The sequence below is a fragment of the Chroicocephalus ridibundus genome, chromosome 1 (assembly GCF_963924245.1).
Source record: "Chroicocephalus ridibundus chromosome 1, bChrRid1.1, whole genome shotgun sequence".
NCBI classification, from domain to species: Eukaryota; Metazoa; Chordata; class Aves; order Charadriiformes; family Laridae; genus Chroicocephalus; species Chroicocephalus ridibundus.
In genome coordinates, this window is record NC_086284.1 from 69741948 (window position 1) to 69755961 (window position 14014).

The 14014-nt window shown below is 37.1% G+C and overlaps 1 protein-coding gene across 2 annotated transcripts in view; it reads right to left on the minus strand.

Annotated features, from left to right (window-relative positions):
* CCDC138 (coiled-coil domain containing 138) overlaps positions 1–14014 on the minus strand; it is a 38547-nt gene that overhangs the window by 22253 nt on the left and 2280 nt on the right. For both annotated transcript variants that reach the window (XR_010071572.1, XM_063338557.1), the window contains exons 3-11: positions 13508–13646; positions 12669–12784; positions 10534–10715; positions 9353–9511; positions 5087–5206; positions 3556–3633; positions 3366–3476; positions 1026–1184; positions 130–246 (exon numbers count right to left, since the gene is read on the minus strand). Coding sequence is in view for 1 of the 2 variants with exons in the window: in XM_063338557.1 (XP_063194627.1) it covers positions 130–246; positions 1026–1184; positions 3366–3476; positions 3556–3633; positions 5087–5206; positions 9353–9511; positions 10534–10715; positions 12669–12784; positions 13508–13646 (1181 nt within the window). In the remaining variant the exon portion in view is untranslated. The remainder of the gene's footprint in view (positions 1–129; positions 247–1025; positions 1185–3365; positions 3477–3555; positions 3634–5086; positions 5207–9352; positions 9512–10533; positions 10716–12668; positions 12785–13507; positions 13647–14014) is intronic.

Below are 14014 nucleotides of genomic sequence, written 5' to 3' on the forward strand. Positions count from 1 at the left end.
AGAATTTCTTTTATACATTCTAGCTGAAAACACCCACTTTTCATATGCATTTAAAACACAAAATACACTGATGTATTCTGGGAATTTAGTTTTAAAAGAACCATACAGCAAGAGGACTGCTTGTTTTACCTGAATACCACTGTCTAGCTGTCTTATAGTCCAGTAAATAAACTTAATTACAGGCATGTGTAGTTTAGGATTCACAAATGGCATCCACTGGAGTTGTTCAGCAGCTATAGGCAAAAGCTGTAAAAATAAACAAAAGTACAAGTACATGCAGTATATGAAACTACTGTATAAGCTAAATGTAAGTGAAAACCAAACAAAACTCCCAGCTTTCTCTTGGCATTTAACAGATTACATATGCAAATACTCACTGGGCAGATCCAGTACAGGTTTTATATGCAGTACAGGAATTACATGCATAAACAGATTTAAATTTTATAGAGGCTTACATGCAAAAGTGGAGATACATCTCCACTCAATCTCAGTAAATCCAATCCCAATGGCTATAAATCTTTAATAATAATGAAGAAAAACAGTAAGAGAAGATTTTCTGAACACCTCACTGATTTCCAAACCTTGGTATCCCCAAGAAGAAAACAATAAAAGTGGAGTAGAAACTTTCATCAATCATAAATTGGAACTTTAATACCTAATATAGGCATCAAAATATTTTTAAATTAGACATGTTCATCTCCTTAAAAAAAAAGGAATTATACATAAAACATAAGACAAATTATGAACTGACAGAAGTGACTTGAAAAAAAACGCTGAAACTCTCAAGGTGAGACTGAACACCACACTTTACCTTAAAAATGATTTGTATGCTTTACAAATGACAAATTGTCTACTATATTTCACTGCTGGAATTAATACTGACTTACTAACAGTGGTTTTGTTTAAATTACTGTATCCAAAGCATGTATCAAACAGGCTGACCTGCAATATTCTCAAAATCATTTAAAAAAACCCCAAAATCCAGAAAACATATTAACACAAGCAAACAATCCAAACCCCTTTACCTTTGTACACTTTTCCTGCGTGTGGGTTTTTTTGGAGGTCTGGGTAAGTTTATGACTGTCCTCTCTTTCTTCTTGTATTTTTATTTTGCTGAGGTGCTGGTCTGAGATCCAATCCATAAGAAAAGTTAAGAGCTCATAAACTTGAGAATTCAATGGTAGCTGTAATACATCCACATCAGATATTTCAGCTTTCAAGTTAACCATTTTTCTAAGCCAAAACAGTAACAGACTGAAATATATGAGAGTACATTAGTTCTGAAATATTATGCATAATTTAAAGGATGATGAGTAATGCCTGATAAAATCTGGGAGGTAAGTTACTGTATTGGGAGCCTGTGAAAAATGTTGTATTTGATGAAACAGTGATCTTGAACAGGCCATGTCTACTCTGTTGGGTCTTGTACCCAGGGTTTGAGAAGCCTGTATGTTATTAATATAACATGTAACTTATAATATCTTTGGGAAAGGTAAACTGTATGTGGATCAAAGGGTGATATGTGGTGATCCTGACCCTGAGACCACTGTACACTGAGGAGTCAGAGATGCACATCACAGTTAACCTGGGTAGGCACAGCCTATGCTGTGCTGCGCAGATCCCTTGGCTGCAGGATAAAATCAGCCTGCAGACACCTCCCACTTGGTACCAGTAATCACACCTCCTGCCTGGCCATACCTTTGTCCAAAAGGGCAACAAGAAGTTCTCCCGTGAATGGCCTTCGTGAATAGAGTTTGTTTTCTTATAAGAGAACTATATAATAGCTTGAATGACCAAAAAGGAGGAGCTTGTCTCCACGGACAGGACCTGCTCAGCGTGCCCTGGGAAAAATCCTTCTGGGCTCCATCTGATGCTGCACAAACGCAAGGTTCCCAACATCTGAAGTGACATTAATATTTACTTGCTATCTACATTCCTCCTCTTATTCTGTCTTATTAATTCAGCTATTTCATTAAGCTATTTGTTGTCAGGCTTTCTTATAGAGATACAGAAAGAACCCTGCAATGTTTCTCTCTCTCACACCTCACTCCCCTCCCCACTGCAGAACAGGTACTATCTGTGATGGCTTCTGGGTATGAAAAAATACGCGTATAATTTATTTTGTACTCAGACAAATGGATATAAAAGGCCTGGAAAAAGATTTTCACACACAGAATCACTCCATTTTATAATTTTGGCCAAATGACTTACAGGAGAAAGCAAATCTTTAATGTCCTTTGCATGTGAAAATTCTCATTTCAGTGCACTAGACCTCTACACTAGACCATACAATCCACTGTTGTTAAAATTTAACTGCGTAACTAGCACCGTTAGAAAAATAACAAAGACTTCATGAAATGGTCATTCTATCATTCACTACATTGCAGTGAAATACTCTATGAAGGATATCCAGAGATACCTGAAGACAGGCTGCACGGACAGTTCTCTAAAGACTTCAAAAATTTTCTTGCACCTACCTTCAAATAACAGTTTTCCTCTTCACTTGGAGCTATAACTACTCATACTGTTTATATTTCACTTGCAACCAAATTACACTAAAACCTATGTAAACAGAGAAATACGTTGCCTATATATAGACAGCACAGTTTTAAGGCATCTGATATAGAATAATTAAACCAGGATGGTGTAAATATCTCTTTCCCATTTCACAGTTTGGCCTCTAGCTGGAGAAAATCATTACTAGTTGGGAGATGTTGGCAGAATACTACCAGAGGACTTGCTACTAAATGGAACAACATGGAGACAGAAAGAATTTCATTACGTGATGTAAGAAGATATTTTAAGGAAAACAAGGTGATTGGTTTGGAATTGCATATGAACACTGTCTTCATTCTCTTTCCCTCATTAAAGATGATTTCTCAAAAAAATAAAAGTAGTACCATCACCTCTGGCTTACAAAATTAAAATTCTTTATCTGATACCTCTGACTGACTACTGTTTAGCTGGTGTTATTCATAAAAAGTGCTGTACTGTAGCAGCAACCAGAATGAATTTAAGATTTGCTCCGACACAGCAAAAGAAACCAGTAACAGGTTACAATTTTATTTGACAGATGAAAGTTGATGTGACAGGAAGAGGAAAACATACCATATAAACAAAAATATATATGTACACTATACACATAGACAATATGAAATCCAACAGATGTTTTTAGCAACAAGCTTAATTCTTTGTTAACTGCCTGTTTTCCCCCAATAAAATCTGTATATTTTCTTACTGTAACTAATTCACTCATTAAATAAATAAAATTGGTAGTTACGTTTTCTAATTTCTAGCAGATATACAGAGAATATTCCACTGCCTAATGTCTTTAGAATGAATCTTTCATTTTGCCCAATTCTTACCTTAGCAATTTTCGATGTTACCATCATTTTTTCCTGCTTGACGGGTTTATTTTGTTGCACCACTTGATATATATCCTTAGACTTCTGTACCATTAAAAATTCATGCTTCCTCTACAACAAAATGTAACAATGAATTATAATTCACTTGTTACCTATAAAGGAAGCAAGTACATGTAAAAACAAACCTTACTTGTAGATTCTCTAAACGAGCTTGTACTTTTCTTGCTTGACCTTCCAACTTCTTGTTCAGCTCAGTTACATCACTTAACTGAAAGAATCAGAAAATATCAAAGTATCTGTAAATTCAAAAATCACTTCTCAATTATCACACTGAAATAATCTCATGTGGTTGCTGAGCCGTGATTATTTAAGTTCAAGTTTTTTCTTTTCAGTATGTAAAGTGATAGAAACAAAATCATCATCCACCTCCTCAACAAATCACAGAATCACAGAATGGTTGAGGCTGGCAGGCACCTCTGGAGGTCATCTGGTCCAACCTCCCAGCTCAAGCAGAGCCACCTAGAGCTGGCTGCCCAGGACCATGTCCAGACAGCTTTTGAATATCTTCAAGGTGGGACACTCCAACACCTCTCTAGACAACCTGTTCCAGGATAACTAAGACAGCAGCTCTTAGTTGACTTGCAGCCCAACCTTTCAGTTTGCAGGGGAAGAATAAGCAGTACAATGCTTCTCTAGATATACAGGCATGACACGTTTGATTACTTTTCACAAGAAGTGACATAAAAATGGAGCGCGCATTTCAAGAATGGTCCAATAGTCTTGTCAGTGGGGACGGTGAAAGTTTTCCTCTCTGCAGAATCAAACAGTTACTGACCATGCTACAAAAACAGTTTACTCTGTGAGAAAAGGTGAGGGAAACTGTAACCTCCATTGAAACATATGAAACATGCTCTAGGGGTACAACAATGAACACCATGATTATTGCAGAAGCCCTCGGTTTCCACAGACATGCAAAGATTTTCTAGTGATGCGAAATAAAGAGACAGATGGGTTGCACCAGAACCATCAATATTCTAGGAGTTAGGTCTGAACTTCTCTAAGGGAAAGAATAAGGCTCTGATGTAGATTTTTATTGTACTCAGACTATCAGAACTGTAATTAATTCAATGAATAAACAGTGGTCAAATAGTTTAGATAGCAATTTGTGCGTCAGCATTTTAGGTCAGACAACAGTCAAGTGAGATGAAAATTCTTACTCTCGGTATTACTATGAACCACTGTCTCAGTTTAAGAACTGAGAAAATACTGCCTTCATTAACGTTTGTAAAAATAACTGAAAATACTGACCGAACATGAAGTTAGAAATACACATTCTACTTTTTATTTAATAGAATCAACGCAGCGATTCAGCACAGGGTGAGATTGTTATAAATATTTTGTTATAAAACTATGTTATAAAATACTTTCTCTCCATCCACTCTCAATTTGCTTCAGAGGACACATGGATTTGTACTTCCTAACAATTAGCTGTTGCTAGTGGGTCAGAAAAATAAGTGCAACTTTTTTTATGCCATAAAAGATCAGAGAGGCTAAATTTCAAGTACTAGAAAAAGTTGAGGAAAGTACTTTCAGACATTCATACAATTCTTGTCTTACCAAAACAAAAAATTACCAATTTTGCAAACTTAAGCTGTTCAAGTATTTAAAATTGTTGACTGTAACTTGTAAAATTATTGATAACAAGAAATAACTAATTTTACCTGTTTTCTTAAAGAGTCATTCATTTCCTTCAGGGTGTCGAATGATGACTTCAGCCTCCTATTTTCTTTAGTTATTTCTCTCAAGGCTTCTGTCAGCTGTTTAACTTCTGCCTCATGTTGCTATAGGAATATCAAATTTAAAACCATGATTTACAAGAGACCATTTTAGAAACAATTCTAAGCTAAGTTACATTTCAGTGTTAGAATAATAAGACAAACTTCAAAGATCAAGTTGGTAATTCTGCATTGCCAAATTTGCACGTTCAACCAGTGGCAAGAAAAACAACCTCCACACCACATATTCATGTTCAGTATATTCATTAATGACTTGGATGATGGGACAGAGTGTATCCTCAGCAAGTTCGCTGATGATACCAAACCGGGAGGGGTGGTCGACACTCCAGAGGGCCGTGCTGCCATCCAGCGTGACCTGGACAGGCTGGAGAGCTGGGCAGAGAAGAACCTAATGAGGTTCAACAAAAGCAAGTGTAGGGTCCTCCACCTGGGAAGGAAGAATGCTAAGCACCAGTATAGGTTAGGGGTGGACATGCTGGGAAGTAGTTCTGAGGAGAAGGATCTGGGGGTCCTGGTAGACAGTAAATTATCCATGAGCCAACAATGTGCCCTTGTTGCCAAAAAGGCCAATGGAATCCTGGGCTGCATAGGGAAGACTGTGGCCAGTAGGTCAAGGGAGGTCATTCTCCCCCTCTACTCTGCACTGGTGAGGCCACAACTGGAATACTGCATCCAGTTTTGGGCTCCCCAGTTCAAGAGGGACAGGGAACTGCTGGAGCGGGTCCAGCGTAGGGCAACTAAGATGACTGAGGGACTGGAGCATCTCCCTTATGAGGAAAGGCTGAGAGAGCTGTGACTCTTTAGCCTGGAGAAGAGAAGGCTGAGGGGAGACCTTATTATGGCATACAAGTATCTAAAGGGTGGGTTGAAGGAGGATGGTGCCAGACTCTTTTCAATGGTTCCCAGTGACAGGACAAGGGGTAATGGGCACAAGTTAGAACATAGGAAGTTCCGTTCAAATACACGGACAAACTTCTTTACAGTGAGGGTGACAGAGCACTGGAACAGGCTGCCCAGGGAGGCTGTGGAGTCCCCTTCTCTGGAGACTTTCAAGACCCGCCTGGATGCAGCCCCGAGGGATGTGCTTTAGGCAATCCTGCTTTAGCAGGGGAGTTGGACTAGATGATCTCTAGAGGTCCCTTCCAACTCTGAAGTTTCTGTGATTCTGTGATATTAAGAAGAATCTATTAAGAACATGAGAGCAACATGCACCGCCAATTGCTCTTATCCTTTCCAGATTCTACCCAAACCAGATGATATCGATACATACACTTCTTAGACAAGTCACACGTGGGAAAGGTTTGTGAACTAAAATCATTGACAAAGCTTTTATTTATAGCTTATTCTTCCATATAATGACAAAAAACGGTGATTCTGTTTTGTAGCAACTTTTGAGGTTTCAACTAGTTTTTCTGGTGTTGCTCTCTGAATCATGCAGAGCAAGAAATTAATCCTATGCCTCCTAGACTAGCGCTCTGGTTTACAGCATGAGCATATGAATTGCTAACTACAACCTGCATATCCACTGCCATTGTTCTCATTCCAGTGAATCTTATTTTAGTTTTAATCTTCTCTGGACACCAGCGCATCTGGTATACCTCAGATTTGATAAAAAAAAGCAAAGTTTTATTTTACTGAAAATATTCCAGCTATATATACTTACTATCTTTCATTTCTCCCCCTTCCATGAATTCACTATTCTTCACACATTTACACACTCATTCTCTATTTTTCCATTTCCAGTCATATCCTCTCTTCCTACATGTGCAAATCACAAAAGCAAATCTCTGCAGAAGTTTAAAGGAGGCAGGCCCTGAAGAGATCCTTCTCTGTATTTCTGCTTAGAAGCACAGTAACTTCCATTCCAGCTATACAGGAAAACCATATACAACACCTTTTCTCTCAACTGATGCTCTTCTTGAGTCAATAGGATCAGACCAGCTGTGGGCAGGACATTCTTGTCTAAAGCACCTACCCACACTTGGCTAAGACAGCATGAAATGACAGATCCCCTTTTCATATCAATGAACATGCAGATGCTGCCAACATATAATGAGTGCACCCTATCACATCACATGGAATGTTTCACTTTCATTTTCTACATACACAGTTAATATGCTTATTTGAAGCTCAACAGCTGGCCTAGGAAGAATCAGTAAATAATTATTAACGTGAAAAGTAAGTAGCACCAGTGTGTTAAGCCATGGGGTTGTAGGTGATGCCAGGATCTCAAAGCCATCCACTTCCATAAGTAAGTAAGATGGTACCATTCGTAACATAACCAGCTATACTATTTCACTCCTTACAGATGTTTGCCTAGTCTGTTCTTAAGTACTGGAAACACTGCAGCCCTACCAATCTACCTGTCCCTATGCTTAACTATTTTTGCTTAGATCTAGTTTTTCCTACCATGTAACCTAATTTTTCCTTACTACTACTACTACTCCTCCTATCACAGACATGAAAAAAGTATTAGTTTCTGCCTCTTTGTTGCAGTCTTTTATGTAGCTGCAGCTTGTCACATTCACCCTCAATTCATCCTGTATGTTGAATGCATGCATCCGCTCATCATCCTCTATTTCTGCAGCTGATACTTCTATTCCAAAACAATACTGTACACTCACACCTTCTGAATAGTTTAATGGCTTTTTTCAGACCTACTATATCTTCAATTTGTCATGATCGATTTTAATCCTAATGTTTTTTCAGTGTGCTTGAAATTCCCCCTCACTTGCTATTTTCTTCAAATTTAATAAATGTGCTTTTTAGAATCTTCATGGTTGGAAAGGACCTTTGAGATCATCGAGTCCACGGTGAGTTTTCTCACCATCAAACTTCTTATTGGAAATACTGAATAACACTGGACTGAAAAGATATTCCAGAATCCACTATGTACATTCCTTCAACTTTACTGCGAACTACTGTTGCACTACAGCTTTACACAAACTGCATTATGTCTATGTTATACTTTCCTAATATGATTATGAAAATGCCACGGAAACCTGTATAACAATTTCTAATTAAATCGAGACATATATGTAATTACCACTTCTCTATTAGCAATGCCCATTACCTTACTGTAGTGGAAACGAGACAGATTTGACAATTTATGATTAACATATGCTAGTAGTTATTTATTGCATTGTTTTCTGCATTGTGCTTCCCATGGCTTGTTCATAGCTTGCTTCAGGATTTATTTATTTATTTATTTGGACAACTGGCATTAAGCTGATGGCTGTAGAACTCCTTCCCTTTTGAAAAGAAAGGCACCACATTTTTTTAGTCTTCTAATACTCCATTTGACCTCCACAAATTTTCACAGATAACCACTAATTTCTCCTGGGTTTTCATCAGGCAGTTCTCTAACTGGTGTAACATTCTTAAAGCACAGAAGATTTGAAACATTTAAATTAACATCTTAACCTATTCCTTCCTTCTTCAGAAGTTGAGGTCCTGCTGCTCTGACACTCTTCTCCCCTTTTTAACATGTCCTCCCTCAACAGCTTGTGGGAAAGGTTTATCCGCACACTTCAAAGAAATTTAATTTCTCAGCTTATGTTTTTGACAGTAAGTACATATATTTAAGGACTTCTCTAGGTGATCTTCTGGATAATACCCAAAAGTTTTCACAAGACCTACAATAAATACCAAACACCCACAAGAACAGTGTTGTTGAATACATTTTTCCATTGTTGAAATCATATCATTTCATTTCCTCCAACGCCCCCAGTTAGGTTGATTTTTTCTTTCTTCAAACTTTCTGAGTGTTTTTGTGCTAATACTCTCTGCAATAGTTGTTATGTCATAAGATCTCATTGTGTCTTAAAGCCTTCCCAAGGAAATCTACTTCAACTACAGCTAATGAAAAGATACTCATTTAGGTTACACACAACTACAGATAGACCACAATTGTTTCTCTAATAACGATCTTAGAAATATGTTACCTTTCTTTTCCAAACTGTAACAGTAAAATGTACCTACGTATCAGACAACTAAATGCATCATTCTGAAATAGAACCATATAAAAACCCTATCAATACTGTTTCTTATTTTTTATGTAAACCTTTCATTTGGGGATTTCAAACACTTTAAAGAAATAAGTATTATATCCAGCAAACATGTGATGACTTAAGATAACTACATACAAAATAGCATGTAGAGCAATAAACATCATTCAACACATTACTACACCTCTTTTATAATTCCAAATTTCGTGTGAACTTCTTCCTCAACACCTCTTATTTTAGCCAAAGCAGCTTCATGTCTAAAAATCAATGCTTCTCGCTCAGTGAGAAAATGCTCTCGTTTCTGGAGTTCCAGAGCATACTCCTGCTGTGCTGAACTTTCTCTCTGTATCAAGAAAGCAAAATGTTGAAACAGCTTTAAAATCCATTAAATTATCACAATTTATACTGAATTTGAATTTTGTCTCCCAGAGATACGCTTAGCTTTTTGTACAATTACAGTGTTACATAACAGCTTACTAATTAAAAGTATCCTGATGGACATCTATGTTTAGATTCCCCACGCATTAACCCACATGACTTTGATGTGTGTTGAGATGGCTCTGCCTCACGAAATACAAAATTCAACTCTACATGGTTGTTCAAGTATAAACCTAGACAATTAAACATAGACTTTTGCTTCCAAAAGTATTGGATAATGGTATTAACTGTAAGACAAAACAGAGTCTGATGCAACTATCTATCCTGAATGCTAGATTACTGTATTATTTCTTCACTAGTGGGAAGCATCCCTGAAAAGCGGTAAGAAAAAAAGAGATACAAAATTGGTTTTGAAAAACACAGACCTGGCAGGGAATCTAGCAGAAGCACGGGAGCTATTACAGAATAAAACCATAAAGGAGGTTCTTCTGTTAGTGGCCTAGCCCTGCCAGGGGATAAACTGTTGGGATTCCCCAGCAGCAGCAAAGTAAAGATAAGGCAGAATACAGAGTTTTCACAGGAGGCCATGAAGGCAAGCGCTCTTGAATGCCTAGAGCCAGGAGAATCGTTTCAGATGCTCTCAGGAGAAGCAATGGTTGCGGGTGCTTCCCTCCACGCCCACAGCATGTCACAAGACGCTCCTCTTGGATGTAGCAGCACTGTGTTCAAACTCCCTCAAGCTGTATTTTATCTGATCTACCCACTATGCAAGTCAAAGCACCACTACCAAATCAGTGAATTAATTTAGGGGAAGAGGTGGATGATGACACAGTTTTAGTATATAAGTGATTGCGATTAGTATAAGTAATAGTTTTAGTATGTTAGTAATTAAGTTCTAGTATATAAGTAATTTCTGGATTCTCTGTCAAAAGTAAGAATCTTCATAACATTGCTCAACAAAATTTTTAAGACAATTCCAGTTCTTACCTGGAGCTTCTGATGTATGACAAATAATTCATCGTAAATTTGCCTGATGTGAGGTGGTATTAAGCCTTGACTATAGCATGCTTGAGCATCAGTTCCACTCACAATTTTCCTTATCAAACCATTGATATTTTGGTCACTATTTTCTCGTGTATTTGCAGCCAAACAGGATGGTAAGGTGCTGCCTATGGAAACAAAAAACCCATTTTACATTAAAAAATTAGTCCTACATAAATAACAACATGATTGTTGTTCCAAAGCATTGAAAACTTATTTTAGGAATTTAGAGCGACAAGTATAGAGCAAGAGGTATCAAAATGAGAAAATAATCTCCTGAAGAACCAGGGAGAATTGTTCAAAGCTGTGTTCCATGACTTGTTTGAACAATCAGTGACCAATGAAGTTTTATAAGTAAAACTATATCCTCCTCTTCAATACAGAAATCCCATAGATGTTTGCATGAAATCCATGCACAGACTGAATCATAACATACCCAAAATTTCTTATTATTTTTGTACGGGCTTTAGGCAAGCGATTCGCTGCTGACTACACCTTAGCCTGACATCTAAGTTAACAGAACAAGACTGAAGACTAACTACCAGACATGACACGAGAAACTGCTAGACGTGACAGGTTACAGTGTAAGAAGCTGAAGAAAGTTGCAACTAGCACACTGAGGAAAGGCTGGATTTCACAAATAGGCCTGCCGACGGGAAGCAGGGAATTAATTCCTTATTTTGCTGTGCTTGCACATACAGATTTTCCTTTACCTATTAAAGTGTCCTTATCTCAGTCCAGGAGGTTTCTCACTTTTACCTTTCTGATTCTCTCCTATCCTACTGCACGGGGAGAGTGAGCAAGCAGCTGTCGGGGGCTGAGCTGCCTGTGGTGGTTAAACACAACAGGTACAGCTGTAGCAAAACTCAGGCTAATGAAGAAAAATTAATTAGGGATAAGTTGTTTATTTAGCAGGTAACCAGGGAAAAGAAAAGGAGGATAATGAGAAGAAGCATCAGGAAACAGGAAAAAGGTTACTAGGTAAGCAAATGATGTAATCAGGGCTAATTGGTGGTATGCATCAGGCAGCCTTGTGGTTGACCACCCATCACAGCTGGAGCAGCACAATAAACCAAACCTGTTGTTCTGCCACAGTGTGTCTGCTTCAGATGTGAGGAAGGACAGTATAACTAGTACAATGCCACATAAATCATAACAGAAAAAAAAGGAAAAAGAAATCAGAAAAAAGTAGTTATATCTGAAACAAGTGTGTGTGGTATTTATCAAACTTTTGTATTTATTTTGCCTTTGATCCCAAATACTGTAAACTATGTATTTTTCCTGGTGCAATTTAATTATTTTTTTTGCTTTTCAGAAAGAATGTGCTTTCAGGAAGCTGTTTGTATACTCTCCCCACCCATTTAATACAACTCTTGGTGACAGTCTATTACAGTTCCATTGATCTGTTCTGCCTGGCTTCTGAGATTCCCTCTAGCTTCTTCCCGGGGTTGGTTGGCTGGCTGTCTCCACATTTCCAGATACACTTTCAAAAGAATGCAGCAATGTTCTTCTCAAACTAAAAATCTCCGTAACAGACAGAGCTACACTGATTCACAAATTCCTCCAATTGTGGCAGCATTTTCAAACATTTGCAGTGAATTAATGCCATCTGGTCCCCGCTACAGTCTTACAGTTAGAATTTCCTGAGTTAACAACAGACAACACTCTCTTCCTATCCATTGCCAGTTTTCAATCCTTAAACTGACACAAGACAGCTGATTTAACAGAGTATTTGTTAATGCAGCTAGCTACTTAAAACAAAAGAAAACAAAACAAAACCACCAGAACCCACCGTTTCTTCATTTCTATTATAAAGTCACATGGCAACCAGTCTCATAAAAGGTTGATTTTTCTTTTTAAAATGTTGTTAGTATTGCATCGAGTATGTCTGGACTTCCTAAACTAGTTCTAAAGGAGTTACTTATACTTACATGAAAAGTTAAATCCCCAAATTAAAATACATTTTAGCTGATCATTGTATTTCTGAACTGAGCAGAAACACATTTCCTAGAAAGTTTTTTAAATTACATGTTATACTTCACATAGAGTTGTAAAAATATTTAAAATTCAATATTTATTACCTGTTTCCACATCTATAGCTGTATTTGGAACTGCATCAGTTTCAGAGCAACTAATGGTATTTTCTTCTATTTCTAGACCACTTGAATCACAAAAAGAATCTTGCTCACCATCAGCACTAAAAAAATGCAAAAGAGGAATAATTTGAAATTACTCAGTCCCTTTCTAACAGATCATTGAGAGAAGTTTGTATAAAAATGTAAACATTGCTAAATCTAAGATTTTTATATTTGACTGAAAACAACCAGCAGAATTAAATCATTTGGATGGAAGGTATTATTACTTACATGATTTTAACCACAACAATTAGTAATGTTGCTGACTTAAAAATGATAACAATAACTAGAATTTTCATGCTATAAGCACGTGTATGCAACAGGTAAAACCAACACTCTTCTCTCACCGCCAACCACCAAATTCCAGGAAAGCCAAAAATACAACCCCACTTTTTTTCCATTATTTCTTCATATTTGGTGTAGAGTAGCTCTGAAAAGCGATTTCTTGGCTTTTGAAATCAAATTATCTCTGAATAAACTTAAAGTTCTTGATCAGTTTGAGCTACTTGTTCTACTCCTATTTCAGTTTGTACTATCCCTGTACTCAGTTTATATCATCCTTGTATCCCAACAGCAATTCCAACATAGATTAGATTAGAAAGTGTGCGAGACAATACTCCTCATCAAAATCAGCATTCACATTATCTCATACATCATCCACAAACATTTCTTTACTTAACAAGATTCTTAAAACAACTTCTGGATCTGTGCAATCTGAACGTATTGTTTACTCATGGTTTATGAGAGATAATAAATGGGAAAGGAGAGCTGAAAACACCTCTTACCAATCCCAGTCTTTAACACTTTGTACGAAATCACTAGAAGATCTGATGCTGTTCTCTCTTCCACTTTCAGTAAATTCTGACTCTAAAGAACATTTGGATAAAGAAGTAGCTGTATTTTCCAGTGAGCTGTCCATGTCACCTGGAATATATAAAATAAGAATAAATTTATTTTGTATTTGAGAAGGTAACATTAAGAAATCAACAAGGGCTTATTAGAAACGTTTGCCATGTAATCACATAGGTTTAAGAACCAAAAAACCCCACTGACCCAGCCTGACAAATGAATGAAGAATTGTAATAGCTTAAACTATAGGAAGAATTATTTAGTTTTCAAAACAGATTTGTCTTTCTGAAGTTTTACAGCTAGCCTTCATATACTAATTTTTCTATAACCGAAGTCTGATAAATACATTTTTTTACCGTGCTGTCTGCATGCACCAGCAACATTTGTTTCTCAAGAAGCCCAAAGACATTCTAAATATTAAACATATACGCATCTTTAAATTA